The sequence below is a fragment of the Macrobrachium nipponense genome, chromosome 14 (assembly GCF_015104395.2).
Source record: "Macrobrachium nipponense isolate FS-2020 chromosome 14, ASM1510439v2, whole genome shotgun sequence".
Classification (NCBI taxonomy): Eukaryota; Metazoa; Arthropoda; class Malacostraca; order Decapoda; family Palaemonidae; genus Macrobrachium; species Macrobrachium nipponense.
The window spans coordinates 5,320,924-5,339,696 of record NC_087207.1 but is presented as its reverse complement, the minus strand read 5'-3'; the positions used below and the strand labels follow the sequence as shown (position 1 = coordinate 5,339,696).

General features: G+C 40.0%; 2 protein-coding genes across 6 annotated transcripts in view; one reads left to right on the top strand and one right to left on the bottom strand.

The window, feature by feature from the left end:
* LOC135226348 (peroxidase-like) overlaps positions 1-11,933 on the bottom strand; it is a 30,717-nt gene extending 18,784 nt beyond the window's left edge. For both annotated transcript variants that reach the window (XM_064265779.1, XM_064265780.1), the window contains exons 1-3: positions 11,760-11,933; positions 1,247-1,647; positions 223-358 (exon numbers count right to left, since the gene is read on the bottom strand). In XM_064265779.1, the coding sequence (XP_064121849.1) occupies positions 223-358; positions 1,247-1,647; positions 11,760-11,776 (554 nt within the window). In that variant the 5' untranslated portion in view covers positions 11,777-11,933. The remainder of the gene's footprint in view (positions 1-222; positions 359-1,246; positions 1,648-11,759) is intronic.
* Positions 1-18,773, top strand: part of LOC135226352 (uncharacterized) — a 111,504-nt gene that overhangs the window by 15,990 nt on the left and 76,741 nt on the right. The window lies entirely within an intron of this gene.

Sequence of the window (18,773 nt, the reverse complement as noted above, 5' to 3'; positions counted from 1 at the left end):
TTGTGTAAGCCAAAATGTAAGAAGACATGTAAGTTTATAAAGAAATAATTATAATATTAACAAAAACAATGCTGTGAACTCAACGAGGTGCCAGTAAGTCGTATAGACTCTCGGCACCCAAGTGCACCGTGTGACGTCACTAAGCCCGGCCACCCTCTCGGCAGCCAGCGCGTTAGCCCACCTTATCTTTTCTTTTTACATCTTGGTGCAAACATCACTTACCTCTTTGCGTGCTGCTTGGTCGTCTCTATGAGAGCTCTTCCAACGCACGATGCTTCCTCGGCGTCTTTGTCTGCTCTTCGGAAGGCCGACAGGAACTTGCTGCTCAACTCGAGCTCTTTGCTAGCAGGTCTGCTGCCTGGTGGAGGGCGTCACGAAGATAAATTTAGAAATTAACAAACAAAAACTTAAGTAATTGATTAAAATACAAGGAGAATTGTATTAGGGTAGTAATGCATTGCATCCTCTCTTGAACGTCTGAAGTTCCAATTGCACGGCAGCCTCAGGGAGGGTGTTGCACAGTGCAACGATGTGAGGAATAAAGGACTTCTGGAAAAGAGAAGTTCGACAGCGAGGCTAAACATTTACTGTATACTGGTGCTGCTGTTTAGCGAATCTGGTTTTGTTCTCGGCAGGAAAAGGGGATCAGGGATCGATTGAGAATGTGAAAGACGTCTGTTACTATATATTCAAACAGAGGGAAGGATGACGATGCTCAGAAAGCTAGCCATTGTTTTTGCAATTGCGGAATTTTGCGGATCTTGAGCTGTGCAAGCATTAGAACATTGCATTGACATAATGCCTACGACGTAGTTCACACGTTCTGTATAAGGTCAGAAGCAATGTGTGCTTACGCACATAAAATTCTGATATAAAAATCTAGAGTCCCTGAGTCGATGGAATTGATGTGAATAAATAAGTATTATTAACCTGCCGTTGTTACAAAAATAGTTAAATACTTCATTAGTGACATAAGTGGTTCTTAGAACTGATGTATGGATTTATATTCATTGTCAGTGATTTTCCCGATGATTTTCCCCGTACATGATAGTTAGCATTCTATTGCATCGGCATCAATAAAAATTTTATTCCATGCCAACGTTTTGGCCATTCACAATATTGGCTATAGTTTTTAGGTTATCAGAATTATCAGTAGAAGAGGCAGAACAAATATGGAAGCAAAGAACTCCAGTGTCTGGAGAAAATCTGCAAGGTTACCAAATGGACTTTTTTTTTTCAAACTCACTTTGAGCTAGTTGCTGTTGTGTTGATGCTGCCACGCCCTCTTGAATAGAATCTTCCACTGATGGCACTGGAAAATCAGCTTCAGGAAACGGCGCAGAGACTGGAAAGGGGGCAAACTGGACGGTATCGCCTATAAATCCACCTCCTGAACCGCCCCCAAATCCAAAAGCCGGGGGTGGAGGAGGCGGTCTTGAACCTGCCACAGCTGGAGGTGAAGATAGAGGCGGTCGAAAGGCAAATGTGTCGCCGTAATCTCCATAGTCGTCAAAGATAAGTTCCGTTGTGTTTGCCTGGGAAGCATTTCGGGGACCTTCGACGTCATAGAGGATTCCTTTCAGGGGACGTAGATTCCTCAGTTGGCTGTGACAGAATCCCACCAGGAGTAGCGTCAGTGACAGCCATCTGCAAGTGTTAAAAAAAATATATTATCATCGAGTTTACAACGCAAACAACTCTTTCGTTCATTCGTCAATAGAGTATACCGTATATGTTTTAGTGTGGAGAAAGGGAACATTTCATAGTTGCTGACCACGATAAAGGCGAGAAGAACATTTTCCAAGAAAGGTTGTTGTACATTACAACCAGCAAATGTCTGTAAGAATGAGAGAAATAATTAAAAGTATTAAAAAAATGGTTTCTCTTTCTCTGCCTGTATTGTGAGTTGTGTAGGTAACTCAAATATTCTCTCCCTCGAAGAAGAAGAAGAGTGTAGTCGAGGACAAAGGCGAGAGGGAAAATAATTAGTTATTTGGTAAATAATTGTGCAACTCGTCTACTGGAGTCTGCCTGTGTCTGAATTTATGTGACCTGCGTACCATTAACCTTCCTTCTTCATTCAGTCGAGTTATAGTCTCCTATAGAATAAAACTATTTATAAGTCTGTTTGTCTGCCCGTCCGTCCTCAGATCTTAAAATAGCTACTGAGTCTAGAGCACTGTAAATTGGTATGTTGATCAACCACCCTCCAATCATCAAACATAACAAATTGTAGCTCTCTAGCCTCAGTAGTTTTGATTTTATTTATGGTTAAAGTTACCTATGATCGTGCGTCTAGCACCAACACATGCCACCAACGGGCCGTGGGTGAAAGTTTCATGGGCCGCGGCAGAGAGTTTCATACAGCATGAAAACAGTACACCAAATGGTCTTGTAGCAGTTTTAAACTGTTGCTTAAACCTTATTAATTATTTTTCTGAAAATTTAACATTTCCTTAGAAAAGCTCTGAAGATTACTATACTCTCGATCTGGAAAATTCTTCTCGAACAATATCGCTGCAGCAGTTCTCTCCCAAAATTATATTCTCAGTTCGGCGGAAAAGCATATTCGTGAACGCGAGTTAAAGCAAGACCACCGAGATAAATATCTATCTCGGTGGTCTTAGTTAAAGATGTCTCGACGATTTCACAGAAAACGACAGCGCTTATTGCCTTAGTTTTGTTTAAAAACCCGTTTTCTTTTTCCCAGGAATCGTTAAGAAGAAGGCATTCGAAGTTCTAACTCCTTCCCTGTTTTGCATTTACTTTCGTATTCCTCTTGGCTGCTTGTGAATGAATATAACTATCTGCTTATTAGTAATCCGATCTCTTTTCATTCATCCCTGTATGAGCGTGCACTTGCGCGCAAGTAGCCTAAAATCAATGATTATATGGGAATGTTCGTGCATGTAGCCTGTTTGTACTTATGCGTTCAAATGCATGCCTCCATGAATGAATTGAGATATAGTTTAAAGAGTATTTGTAGTATATGCTAAAAGGACTCCTTAAGAATGAATTAGAGGGTTTAATGTGTTGACGGCAATTTCTGCACGGCCTTCACGAGAGCAAACCTGGCTGTTTTATTTTTACACCCAGTAAACATACACTCTCATTTTCGCTAGTTATCAAGTGTAAGGTTTGAAGTAGTGTCATTAGAGTACACGTGAACACACGGTTCAGCGGTAGTACAACCGAGCTCGTGATGATAAGGCCTGTGTTTAGGCTGGGATTCAAGGCCCGGAATTTCTGGAAGGCCTATGCATATATATATATTATATATATAATATATAATATATATATATATATGCATGCATATATATATGTATATATGTGTATATATATTACATATATATATATTATATTATATATATATATATATATATATATGCATGCATACATACGCACACACACACACACACACACACACACACACACACACACACATATATATATATATATTTATATATATATTATATATAATATATATGTATATATATATATATATATATGATATTATATGTATGTATGCATGTTTATATATATAGTATGTGTGTGTCAAATGAGCGTCTAAAGTTATGTCTAGTATTATTAAGCACTAAGTATAGGATTATAAAATTACAAAATTAATCCCACGAAATCTCAAGCATGATGGAAGTCTGTCTGGAGCAACGTCCCCCAGTCTGGGCGCAAGGAAAACTACTTTCACTGTTGTCTATTATATTACAGGGTACAATGAAACCTGTTAGGTTGTCGGAGAGGGAAAGTGCAGAAACTCAAGGCAACGCGCAAGGAGTTTCCCCTGTTCCCGGGTAAATAAATCCACCGTTGGTCTTTTTTAAACTCGAACTTTTCTCGCTAGTTTTCGATGTGACGTCAGAAGCGGGGAATGTCAGCGGAGGCGGGAAAGTATATATTTTCATATTCGATTCTTTCTTTCATATGTCTCGGAATAAAGATGGCGGATTCTTCAGGTCTCTATCCCAAAAGAACAATCGGTTGATACATTCCTGTCCCAAATGAACAATCAGTCGATAAATTTCTGTCCCAGAAGAACAATCGGTTGATAAATTCCTGTCCCAAAGTGATAGATTTACGTGGACGTAATGCACCTTAATTCCAGGGAAAGCTCGCCAGAGATTCCCATAATTCCAGATAAGGTTTTCTGTCCAGAAAATCTATAAGTATTGAGGAATTAACTGGAAACAGAGAGAGAAAAAGAGAGGTGGTTAGGGAAATAGAAGTCAGAAATCAGGTGTTGACGAATAACTGGCAATAAAAAGAGAGAGAGACAGAACTCAGTATCAACAAGGGTTTATGAATGACTGCAAAGAGAGAGAGAGAGAGAGAGAGAGAGAGAGAATTCAATATCAACAGGGATTTGCGAATTACTAGAAATAGAGAGGGAGGAAATTCATTTCTAGATCACCAGCACTAGGAATTCTCACTGGAGAGAAAGTCAGTATCAACAAGGGTTTACGAATGACTGGTAAGAGAGAGAGAGAGAGAGAGAGAGAGAGAATTCAACATCAACAAGGATTTACGAATTGCTAGAAATAGAAAGAGAGGGAGGAAATTCATTTTTAGATCACAAGTAGTGGGAATTCTCACTGAAGAGAGAGAGAATTTAGTATCAACAGGGGTTTACGAATGACTGGAAAGAGAGAGAGAGAGAGAGAACTCAATATCAACAAGGATTTACGAATTACTAGAAATAGAGAGGTAAAGAGAGAGAGGGGGGGCGGACTTCATTTTCAAATCACAAGTAGTAGGAATTCTCACTGAAGAGACACACACACACACACACACACACGCAGACACGACCGAAGCGTAACCAGAAACGCAGTGCGTGAGATTCGGTACCATTACCGCAGACCACTACAATGGCTCCAGGCGATCCCAGTTCTTCTCCTTTCCGAAGATTACTTCAAGGCCGATTCTTTTAGCATTATCATCGTCTGCTTATGCTGGAGAGCTGCGCCGCTTAATGCCATTTATAAATGATAAGGATACAGCATTCATAAGTCTATTGTCTTCTCTGTTGTGTGTGTGTGTGTGTATACGTACTATATATATGTGTGTGTGTGTATACGTACTATATATATATATATATGGAAGAGTAAGGAGATATAGACAACGTTCATTGTTTGCTTTCTAAGCTTCACTCTTTTATCTGTCATATCGAACTTTTCACGATTACGGGCACTATAGCTCGTTGTAATGAAGGCGATTTACGTCCACGGTCAAGTCTACGTACAAAAACGAAGTTCTTATGTAAGTTGGAAACGTAATCCCTTAAGAATAAATCTCTGTCAAAGTCTTAATTTATGTAATTAGCGTCAGATGTCTTTTCGGAAGTAGTATTATTCGTTAATACTGTACCGTCCACATTCTTCTGACTCTGCATAGTTGAAGAGAAGGTCTTTTAGTTAAGAAAGGCTCTCGATTTGCGTTAAAAATCGGTCCAGCCATGACGAGCATTAAACATCAAAAGTCGGTCTAGCAATCACAATCGTCAAATGTCAAAACTCGGTCTAGCTATCACAATTGTCATACGTCAAAACTCTGTCCAGCCATATAAAGGTATAAGCCACGAAGGAAAGTGGTACTTATCTCCTTATAATCCCTATCTGTCATTTATACAACCCTTCCTCGTCCGCTCAGTTTCTCATGTATGTCAGTCAGTCTGCTAAGTGAAGAATGTTGAGTCGAAAGATCTTGGAGCTACTCCAGTGTTTCACTTTCCTTCGTGGCTTATACCTTTATTTATGCATTTATCACGTTCCAAACTTTCGTGATTCAGTTATACATACATACATACTACATACATACACACTACCAGCACACACCACACACACACATATATATATATAATATATATATATATATCTATATATATATATATTATATGTTTGTATGTATATGCATACACGAAAAAGGCAGGTGAACAAGACGACATTCAGGCGAAGTAGCAACAAGTTGTTATTATCTATACCGACTCGGCTGGTCATTCCCAAGGACGTTTTCTGGCTCCCACAATTTTTACATCATTACCATCTTCTTATACGTCTACGCAGGGTGACTTGATGACATCATCTACATCCTTATTTGTCTTATTCTCCTCCGGAGTGTGACTTTGGATGTTTTTGAAAGCGGCTTTTCAAAAATGGCAACAAAATGAGTCATGTGTTGGAGAAGAGGGTTCCAAGACGACAACTGTATCATCGCAGAGACTCCTCCCACCACCACCACCACCAAAAAAAGTCGGACGGTCAAAGAATATTAAATTCACAAGCTTGGTGTGCGCTACGCGCGCTGGAACCCGGAGCTGCTGTTTACCCCACCAACCCCTCCCCTGCCTCCACCCAGTGCAGACAAACATTTTCCTTGAGGAAGGTGGATGTCTCCCCTATCCTCCCGTTCCCCCTACCCGGGGCTGACAAACCGGTTTGCAGGGGGTGGGTGGCTGTGCCATGTCTCACGTACTCTCACCTAGGAGAGGACAAACAAGATCCACTCTCATTTTATTAGTATGAATAGTTTCATTTAATGTACCAGCGTCAGGACAATTCCAATTGTCTACCGGTGCATTTAATATTTGTTAATACTTTTACTGATAAAGATAATGACAAATCTGCGCAAACTCTGTGGGTTTTTCCTAAAGGTAAATATTAGTGAAAGTTTGTTCAGCGTTACTATTACTATTGCTGCAGAACTTCTGTAAAACTTTACATTCACATTTCTTCGTCGAATGTTTATGTCTAATTTCTTTGCAGTCTGACTTCATCCCTTATAGAATGTCATCTTCATAAGCAAACGCAGAGAGAAAAATCCACATATGGAGTGTTTTTCTGCTAGTCTATTTGGACAACTAATTCTAGGAGGGACATTTTGAAACGCCCTCTAATCATATCTTTCACGTGCCCTTTGCCCTCAGCGGATGCATATCGTCTTTCCCCTTCCTCTCGATCATTCGTCTTCTTCTTCTTCTCCTTATATACCATGAAGCAGCGCTTCTCCACAGCCTTGAGATGTACCTTTGCGTCAGCGTCGCAATTATGATGGGGTGACGATGGACATTTAGTCATAAAAGCTTCGGATGACAAAGGCCAGCTCGTTAGGAAGGTTCTAATGGATTCTTCTTTATGAAATCACAAACAAGTTCGCATTGATAAGACTGGTAACCCCGGCAGCTTTATCAAAGGATGTCAGTTTCTTTTTTTTTCTTTTTTTTTTTTTTTGTTTTGCTTTCTGTCTGAACAAGTCTCGGTAAGAAATGCTAGTTTTACGGGCTGCTCTGTGAGCAAGAGCCCGTGCTGGCATAAGGTCAGCTTAATCTAAAACAACGTAAGAAAATATATCTTTCGCCAAAAAAAATCGAAAAAAGAAAAGATATCTTTCGAAAAAATGAAATATCTTTCGAGAAAAAAGGAAAGATATTTTTCGAGAAAAGAAAATTTATCTTTCGAGAAAAATAGATCTTTCATTTCACGAAAATGTTTCAAAGGTAACATCGACAAAGATTACTGTTTGCAATTGCAGCTGCGCCTCTCTCTCTCTCTCTCTAATCCGTGCAAGAGGTTGCAGTCTGCTCTCAACTGATAAGACCCGTATCCGGTCCCGTGCCGAGGAGAAGGGATGTTGGTTGTCTTAAAAAACTGCAGGCCCATACCCAGAGTTTTTCCCAAAACCGGACCTTTTCTTCTATAAATGTCAACGCATATATAGACACAACATGAAATACTAGAAAATGTTATTTTAGTTATGTTAAGACGAAAAATTAGGTATGCGGTCTATGCCCTTCTATACCCGATTAGATGTTATTCAAAGTACTGACTTTGGTTAAAAGAATTTTACTTGAAATCACTTACAAATATGGTGGCCTATATCACATTCCTATTATCACTCTTGTATTTCCCACTACTAAAGAATAATGTTAATGTTTATAACAAAATTAAAAGAAAAAAAAGACTTGCCAAAAAAACAAAAGATTGTTATTTATTACTTTGTAAGTACAGTTCAATGAAAAGGATAGTCACAGAAAATATGGACTCCCAGAATAGTTTTATTTTTTTGGGGTGGGAAGGGGTTCGTTCGACCCCCCACCTCGGTACTGGCCTGAACTCCATTATGCCTATTAACTCAAGTAGCGAATTACGTACGTGATTGATGTTCGACAGCTGTTGGTCAATGACGTATCAAAGCCTATAGACCATCACAAAGTAATCTTAAAAACCCCCGTAGAGGTCAGTGCCATCAGTGCACCTCACGCAGAGTACTGAAGGCATTCCTTAAGGATCTTTGCAGCGTCCCTTCGGCCCCTAGTTGCAACGCCTTTCACTCCTTTTACTATACCTCCGTTCATATTCTCCTTCCGTCTTACTTTCCATTTTCTCTTAACAATTAATTCATAGCGCAACTGCTTTGAGGTTTTCCTCCTGTTACACCTTCACAGCCTCCTTTATTCTCAATTTTCCTTTCAGTGCTGAATGACCTCATAGGTCCCAGTGCTTGGCCCCTGGTCTTTTAAGTCTTATATTCCATAATCTTGATAAATGAGAGCGCCCTAACGATGTCATCTCATCCAGAGTCTCCCAAGCCATTCCAACAGTCAACTGATAATTACTATAGTAGATTCACATCAACCGTGCATCTGATGTCTAGGCCTATCCCTTACGACGCCCCTGATTGGCTGTTGATAAGCCAATCACAGGACTGGAAACTCTCTCTGGAGAGATTCACGTAGATAGGATGTATGTTCCACCTCTCCTGAGGGGTACTTTTGAAAGACGTATCCCTCAGGAAAGGTGGAACATACGTCCTACCTTTGTGAACTCTCTCGAGAGACTGAGAGCTTCCAGCCCTATGATTTGCTTATCAACAGCCAATCAGGGGCGTCGTAAGGGACAGGCCTAGACATCAAATGCACGGTTGATGTGAATCTACTATAGTGCAAGCAACAGCAATGCATGTGTGCGTAATGTTACCAGAATCGGCATCGCTTATCACATGGTCGAAGATTATTTGAATATATATAAACGAAATAAGAAATCCGGAACTTCTTTTACTTCTCTGAGGTGATCGGTGATCCAATTCATTTCTCAAGTCATCCCTTGTGAACAGCCGTTCTTATCCTTTTTATGACCACGCCCCTCTCCAAAGGCCGCCATACACTGAATGATTGTCTGAGCGACTGTCTGAACGATTGTCGTTATCGACCCACACACACATACACACACACACACTATTCATACAGCACGAACGATCTCCGCACCGATTTCGGTCTGAAAAAAGATTTTGTCTCGAGAAGACATGGCATCATCTCTAAGAAGAGACGCGCGCGATAGCGTTATATCGGCAGACAAACCCATACATTGAATGACCTGTGTATGACAGACTTAATAAGTCGCAAGCCAGCAGTAACTTGGTCGTGACAGTTTCCCGCTGAGATCGTTCAGACACGAAGCTCCGCCCACTTTTCCATTCAGACAAGCCCATACACAATGATTTGCGAACGATACAGACAATCGTTCAGAGTATGGTGGCACCACCCTTGCATCTATGATTAGAATTCCATCCCAGATTTAAAGGGAAATAAAGAGAGAGAGAGAGAGAAGGGGTTTCGAGGGATAGGAAGGGAGGTCAATGATTGCAAAACATGATCCCAAACGAGCCTAACTATACTCTGTTTTTTTCCATCTGTCCATCCGCCTGTGGTGGTCGCGCATGGTAACACTGCGTTCCTAGCTTTAAATACTTACGCTATGTGTAAGTTTTCGGTAAATAAAAGGATATCTGGGTGTACATTTGCAACTGAAAAGTGTTTTAATAATTTACTGTATGCGAATTACACCGTTAATATTTGAAATAGGATATTATTTAAAGCCCGGGACGCAATGTTACCATGCGCAAACACCACAGGAGGATGGACAGATGGAAAAAAAACAGAGTATAGTTAGGCTCGTTGGGGATCATGTTTTGCAATCATTGACCTCCCTTCCTGTCCCTCGAAACCCCTTCTCTCTCTCTCTCTCTCTTTATTCCCCTTTAAATCTGGGATGGAATTCTAATCATAGATGCAAGGGTGGCGTGAAAGGAAGAGAGGACCAACTCTTAATGCCACCATACTCTGAACGATTGTCTGTATCGTTCGCAAATCATTGTGTATGGGCTTGTCTGAATGGAAAAGTGGGCGGAGCTTCGTGTCTGAACGATCTCGGCGGAATCTGTCACGACCAGGTTACTGCTGACTTGCGACTTATTAAGTCTGTCATACACAGGTCGTTCAATGTATGGGTTTGTCTGCCGATATAACGCTATCGCGCTCGTCTCTTCTTAGAGATGATGCCATGTCTTCTCGAGACAAAAAAAACAAAGTATAGAGTAGTATAGACTCTAGGTAAGTAACGTTATCAGACGATACTTTTGCATTTTTTCATCAACTTCTGAATATTATTAGTTCCTCACTCTTGTTAAGAGAATAACTAATATAATTAGAGAATTTTTTTTTCACTTTTCCCTAGGGATCGCGCCTCCCCTGGAAATTGCTGAATATAGCTTTCGAAATAAGAATATATCTCTTCCGAAAAAAGAAAATATCTTTCGAAAAAGAAAATATCTCTTCCGAAAAACGAAAATATCTTTCGAGAAAGAAAATATCTTTCGAAAAAGATCATATCTCTCTCGAAAAAAGGAAAGATATCTTTCGAAAAAAGGAAAAATATCTTTCGAAAAACTGAAATATCTTTCGAAAAAATGAAATATCTCTTTCGAAAAAAGGAAAGATATCTTTCGAAAAACTAAAATATCTTTCGAAAAAATGAAATATCTTTCGGAAAAAGAAAAGATATCTTTCGGAAAAGAAAATATATCTTTCGAAAAAATGAAACGCCTTTCGAGAAAAAAAAGATATCTTTCGAGAAAAATATTTTTGTTTGTTTGTTACGAAAATGTTTCAAAGGTAACATCGACAAAGATTACTTCTTTAGACAGCTTGCCTTTAAGATGAACATAGGTCATAACTGAAGTAGTATTCATTTCACAGTTCCGGCAGATAACCTTTCACATTCCCATTCTCATCACAAATCATCCCAAATTTAGAGACACTATTTAGGTTGTGTCTGCTTTGTAAATGAACGAAGAACTTTGCTATAAACAAGAAACTTACTTTGGTATCGTTGTAGTCGCGTTCGTGAAAGTTGTCAGGATAAAAAAGAATCAGAAATATTGAAACAGGACGAAATAAGTTCAAAGCACAAAATCACCAACGAGATGCAGTCAAATTGATAATAGTATTCCGCTCTTTCAACGAATAAAAGTGAAGCAAGTGATAAAAAAGAAAGCATGATTAAACGGATAACGTAAATTATGAGTGAGCGCCTCAGTGGCGTGATCGGCATGTTCTTGGCCTGCCCCCTCGGTGGCTGCGAGTTCGATTCTCGGGTAGTCCACTGAGGTGTGAGAGATATGTATTTCTGGTGATGGATGTTCACTCTTGACGTGGTTCGGAAGTCGCGTAAAGCCGTTGGTCCCGTTGCTGAATAACCACTGGTTCCATGCAACGTAAAAACACCATACAAGCCAAAAATTATATTATGAGTGGCCCATCTCTCTTGGCATATTTGTCTTTTCTTTCATGATTTAAGCGACCCTCTTTGCCTGAACTGAGAATCAATTTGAACGACAAAGCAACTATCATCCCTCACTAACATTTTTTCCAACTGTCATGAATTATTATTATTTCACGTAATCCTCAACCTTACCTTGGAAGTAGCGCCATCTTCAGGTTCCAAGTCTTCTTCCTTGGAAAAGCCTTTTCAAAAAAGTGAGTCACTCACTCACTCGTCAGTCGCCCTTCACTTCAGTGCTTGCTTGCACGGCCGGAGAGGAGGTAGGTGCGTCTCGCTGTCCCTCTGTATTTGAAGTGAAGAAGATCCTTCCGGGCCGCCGGCGGGCTACCTACTTGCTTCTCATATCACGCCGGTGACGGGACAAACCCCCCCCCCCCCCCCCCCCCCCCCCCCCTTCTCTCCGGTCCTCCTCATACCATGACCATGAGGGGTAAGAAGAGATTGTCTCTTGCGCTGTGGATACATCTGATTTTCCCTCATCTTTTTGTGTTGTTTTAATTTCCTTTCTCTTTTTCAACTATCATTAAGAACACAAAGTGAAATTCGTACTTTTCTTTCTGAAGATGTTAGGGGTTGGCTGCGTGATTGGGAACGGAAGATTTTTTTTAATGCATAAGATAAAGAACGAAGCATGTTATAAAATAATGATTTTTTTTTTTACTTCTAGTGGCACTTTCAATTTTCTTCGTCTTGGATGCGTATAGGTGTGTCAAACACCCCTATTTACACTTGTCATTCAACTCCATCTTTCATGCACACCGATGCATTTTGAATATGAAGTCCTTTTCATTTCCAGTACTTTACCCAACCACTTTTAGGGCTTCCTTTCTTCTTCCCTTCCCTGAAGTCTATGCTCTCTTTTCCGGAACAAATCGCCTATTCTTTCCACGTGACTGAGCCATCTCAAAACACTCTGCCCCTTCGACTAACCTGCGCTAATTCTATTACTATTTATCTTCACATTTCTCACTCTATGTACTATTATGAAAATATTTCAATCTTTCATTTATGCTCACCATTCTCACTTCACTTCCATAGAGGTGCGTTGGCTCAACAATAACTTCCGGCATACCAATTTATATGGCTTTCATACACAGTTCAAATCTAGCTCATTTATTTGCACACATTCTGCCACCTATCTTGTTTCACATATTCTGTAACTCGCCTCTTCTTTCACCTGGCATAATCTGTTATATTGACTCTCAAGTATACATTTGACTTAAACCTTTTTATGATTCCTCTCGGCCCCTAGCAGCAACTCCTTTCGTTCCTCTTACTGTACCTCCTTTCATATTCTCTTTCTTCCATCTTACTTTTCTCAACCCTCTTCTGACAATTGATTCATAGTGCAATTGCGAAGTTTTCCTCCTGTTACACCTGTCAAACCTTTTACTGTCAGTTAACGTTTCAGCGCTGAATGACCTCATAGGTCCCAGTGTTTGGCCTAAATTTTATATCCAGTTCAATTTATGGTTCCACCATCCATATTCACATCCAGTTTCCCATCCTCCTGGTTTCCAATCCAGTGGGCCGCTCCGGGAGCAAGACCCGTTTCTAGTCTCGCAGCATTCTTCTTTTCCGAGCTTGGCTCATGATATTGTTTTGTTGTTGTCTTTTCCCTTCGTTGCCATTGCATTGCATCATTGAAACATACTTGCATTCCAAGAAAGAGGGCGAGAATGAAGCTTTCACTTTTGGCCCGACCAGGAAAATTTTGTCGGGATGCAGATCTTCAACTTTCCAATGGGGACGAGTTTAGAAAATCGAATGTTTTTCTTTTTCTTCTTCTTTTGCGCTCCTTGATCTCACGCCCTCAGTTCAGGAGTCAGAATTTAGGCAAAATTGGACAAGAGTTGTACACGCTGTTCCAGCAAGATCGTGCCTAACTTAAAAGCAGCTTAAAAGACGTAGATTTCAACTGGAATTCATCTTAATCTACCTTCAACATAGGGCGCCTTGCCCTGACTTCGCTGGGGGAACGCCCCCATTCCACCCAACCCCCCCCCCCCCCCCCCCCCCGCCCCCCCCCCCCCCCCCCCCCCCCCCCCCCCCCCCCCCCCCCCCCCCTCCCCCCCCCCAAGTCAAGTACCCACAATCACTCACCCTCCATCCCCGTAACACCGTGTGTCTCTCAGAACGAGTGTGCGTGACTATTTTGGAATACTACCAGAAAGAACCTTTACTTTAATTTCGATTGGTCCTCATTTCGTCTCAATAGGAGAAGGGAGTGTATTGACTACATATTCTTCTTATTTATTGATGGCTTCACCCTTGAAATTTTTTTTTTTTTAAAGAATAGCCAATATGCATATCTTTGTGAGAGAACTTGGCAAGCAAACAGCTGTGTTCACAAATTAAACCTCTTCCACATCTCCTTCTTTAATATATTTGAAAAGCCGCTTCACAAAACGAGTAAACCACCTCTGGTTTGCCTCTGAAAAAATGATAGAAAGAAAAAAAACAAGTCCCTTTCTTGAAATTCTACACTGTTTTAAAACATACGTGCTCACAGCCGGGAGTTTAGGTTTTGAAACCCAATACATCTTGCTTCCCTCTGTCCTAAAAAAACTGGGGGGTCCGTGCTGGCATATAAAAACAGTTTAAATCTTTTATAACAACAACAGCAGCGATCACCAAAGCTGGCTGCATTGTTTTCCTTCCGAGGCTTCATCCCCCCCCTCCCCCCCCCCCCACCCCCCCCCCCCCCACCCCCACCCCGACACAAATCATTTCGTCCAATTCCTTTTCATATACTTAAGTTCGCCGACCCCAGCCTAATATATAAGTCAGGCTTCACCAGAAGGCAGTAATTGGCAGCCGCCTTTGTCTCACTATAGTAGATTCACATCAACCGTGCATTTGATAGTCTAGGCCAGTCCCTTACGACGCTCATGATTGACTGTTGATAAGCCGATCACAGGGCTGGAAACTCTCAGTCTCTCTCGAGGGTTCACATAGGCAGGATGTATGTTCCACCTCTCCTGAGCGGATACTTTTGAAAGACGTATCCCTCAGGATAGGTGGAACATAGACCCTACCATGTGAACTCTCGAGAGAGACTGAGAGTTTCCAGCCCTGTGACTGGCTTATCAACAGTCAATCAGGAGCGTCGTAAGGGACGGGCCTAGACATCAAATTCACGATTGATGTCAATCTACTATAGTCGTTGATTCATCCTTGTTCATTTCAAACAGTCCGTTCTGTTTATGCTTCATGAGAACATTTAAAACGTTTATCTTTGAAGGCTTTCGTTACTCCACGCACGTAACAGATGGATATTTTATTTCTCTGCTATCTGTTCTGTTTCTCGTATTTACGCCGTTATTAATCAGCAAAAATGGTAAATCTTCCTCTAGGTTACCTCGATGGTATCAAGTGACTGCAAAGAGTGTCCCGTTCCTGACTCCTAAATCTCTAGAATATAAACAAAAATAATGAGGTCAAAAGCGCTGTCTTCTACTTACGAGTAGGGGATTAGTGCCGTCAGTGCACCTCACGCGGTGCGATGTAGGCGTTAATTAAGGTTCTTTGCAACGTCCCTTCGGCCCCTAGCTGCAACCCCCCTTTCATTCCTTTTACTGTACCTCCATTCATATTTTCTTTCCTCCTTCTTAGTGCAACTGGGAGGCTTTCCTCCTTGTTTGACGCGTGGTTTTCGTGCTCGGCTACCAATCTGGTGGTCCTAAGTTCGATTCTCGGCTCGGCCAACGGGGAATCAGAGGAATTTATTTCTGGTGATAGAAATTAATTTCTCGATATAATGTGGTTCAACCTAGGTTTGCCAGACGTCCCGATTTCGCGGGACATGTCCCGAATTTGATCATTTTGTCCTGAGTCCCGTATAGACCCTCCCGGGACGGCCTTTTGTCCCGGATTTCGTTCATCATAAAAAAAAAATAATAGTGAAATAGACTAATAATAAATGAATAAATCAAATAAAGATCATTACATTATAAAATAAATTAAGTAATGGTTTTCAGTTGAAATTATATTGATGAAAATATAATTTGAATAACCCAACGAATCAACGATGCTGCTAAAAGTTACGTGACGATTGACGCAGTCAATCGCGTTTGCATCAGTACTATATTAGCCTCTCATTCAAGTGTGTGCGTCGTTACTGTTTGCTACGGCCTACCTTTTTCATCTTTAAAACAAGATGTCAAAACGTAAATGTAAGTTTCGAGATGAATATTCCAGCGAATGGACATTTATCAAACAAGGCAGGAATTGTAATGAAGCAAACTGTCGATTATGCCATTGCAATTTCACTATTGAACATGGTGGGAAGAATGATATCAAGAGGCACATAGAAACCACAAAGCACAAACAAAACGTTTCCTCTACTTCAAAAGATGATAAAATAACACATTTCTTGATCAAGAAAAACACAGATGAAGAAACTAAGATAATAGCAGCAGAAGTTGCCATGGCCTTTCATACTGTTTGCCATCATCAGTCATTCAGTTCAAATGATTGTACGAATGTACTACTGCCAACAGTATTTCCTGATTCCAAAATTGCAAGCAAATTTTCTAGTGCTAGGACAAAATGTTCTGCAATAATCTAAAACGTTCTGGCTCCACATAGCATTGCCGAAGTTGTTAAAAATATAAATAATTCTTCTTTTTATAGCATTTCTACAGATGCAAGTAACCATAATGCTGAGAAAATATTTTCGTTGATTGTACAATATTTTTCACGGAAGAATGGCTTGCAGATAAAATTATTGCGAGTAAAATCCCTTCCAAATGAGACCTCGGAAACAATTTCAAACTTCTGCAGAGAGAGCCTCATCGAATTAGGACTGGATGTTAAAAAATGTGTAGCTTTTGGTGGCGATAACACTAATACTAATTTTGGCGGACGTTTACGTAAAGGCACAAATAATGTCTTTTCGAAAGTCAAGGAAAGCATGAATGACTCGATGGAAGGTGTAGGATGCCCAGCCCATATTCTCCACAATGCTGCACATACCGCTGCCAATGTCTTGTCTATTGATGTTGAAGTAATCGTTGTTAAAGTGTTGTCATACTTTAGTATTTACACTGTTCCAACTGAGAAACTGAAAGAATTCTGCGACTTTGTTGGTGTTCAATATGCATCAGTTCTCTCTCATTCTAAAACTCGTTGGCTTTCTTTGATGAGGGCAGTTGAGAGAATCCTAAAATTATTTGAAGCACTGAAATCTTTCTTTGCTTCTGAAGAAAAAGCTCCTCAAATTCTTTTAGATTTTTTGAACAATCCACTGAGCGAAGCCTACCTATATTTTGTTCACAGTCTTGAGTATGTATTTAGCAGCAGGATTATGAAGATTGAAAAGAGAGATAACAGCATTATTGAAGTGCTTGGCTGTTTAAAAGAAATAGTTGCTTTAATAAAGGCAAGAATGGATGAAAAGTTTATTCCTCTTAGTGTTAAACGGTGCCTTAAAGATGATGAAATCACATCTCAAGAGATGAAAAATTCCTACTTGAGGTGGATAACTACTACGTCACTTGCCATGACTATCTTAAGAAATGGGCTTCATCGTTAGAAAGTTTTGATATCTTTTCATGGATGTTATTAGATACACTTCCAGCATGGGAACAAATACAATCGTCTTGTCTAGTGTTCAAAAACAAAGGTGTAAACACTGACGACAACATCCTTTTCTGTCAGTGGTCAACATTTAAAATACTCCTTGATAAACAAATGCAGAGTAAACCTGAAGAATGGATGACCAAGATGTGTCATGAAAAATGGCTTTCTATCCTACAGCAGTTCGACTTCGAAGAACAGTATTCTGAGATATTAATTTTGTGTCAATATTTGTTTAGTATACCTACGCATAATGCAAATGTTGAGCGTGTCTTTTCTATGATGAGTGCTCAGTGGACTGACGAGAGGAATAAATTAGATGTGACAACTATAGAGGCTATTTTACAGTGTAAGTGGAACATAAATTGTCATTGCAAAGAATTTTACTGGCAGGTATTAGGAAATATGGAACTTCTAAAGAAAGCAAAATCATCTGAGAAATACAAATAAAATGAAAAGTTCAATTTTCATTATTTCTGTACATACAATTTTCTTATTTTCATTTATCTTCAGTTTTCATATGAAAAAGATACTTTGGTATCTTAATTATTTGTAATGATTACAAATTTTCTGGATTAGTTTCCGTTTCTTCAGTTTTTTCATTGTAATTTGCATTAAATATTAGTTTAAATTTTTTTTCTTTATATCCTATTAAAATACTTGCTTGATGTTTTTCACTGCGTCTGTATCTATTTATAATATGTTTATCTGGGGATGTCTATGTATTAGAGAGATTTTAAGAATGTCTCGGCTTGCTTATCTTGAAATCTGGCAACCCTATACAGTGGTTCGTATCCCACAATAAACTGTAGGTCCCGTTGCTAAGTGACCAGGTTCCTAGCCACGTAAAAATATCTAATCCTTCGGGCCAGCCCTAGGAGAGTTGTTAATCAGCTCAGTGGTCTGGTAAAACTAAGATATACTCAACTCCTCCTGCACACCTTTCATGCCCTTTTCACCGTCAATTTCCGTTTCGGCGCTGAATGGCCTCAGTTGCCCCAGTGTTTGGCATAACCTAAACAATCTTATCTGTCTGTAGTCTTTGGGTAAATGAAGGGATTCTTGCCAATGCCACTTCAGGACCAGTGCGTCGTCTACGATAATTATGATACATGAACTATTTTTTTACGTTCAAGTCGTGACACCGAGTGAGGAGGAGAAGTATTCATTCGCATAAGTCAAGGTTTGTCCTTCGGGGAAATGGTGTCATGCAACTCTTCTCTGAACGGTGATGTAGAAATAAATAGACTTTCGGTTTTATCACTTACAGCTTTTTATCTGATTTGTGTGAAGAAGAAAAAGAAGAAGAAGAAAAAGCTGTGGCGCGTCACCGAAGAAGTTATATCAGCGACACGAACATTTTAATATTTTACAGTATGATTGTTAACTGCCCGTCACTTGTGAGTATGGTAAAATGCAGACGGGGGTTAATAGCCTAAAAATGAAATTAATAAAAAACTAAAAGAAAATGGAGCATAGCATAGATTTCCAGAGTAGCATGGCGTATGGGAGACACATTTACAATGGCAATGAAAGAAAGATATACTTATTAATATCAATAAGAGA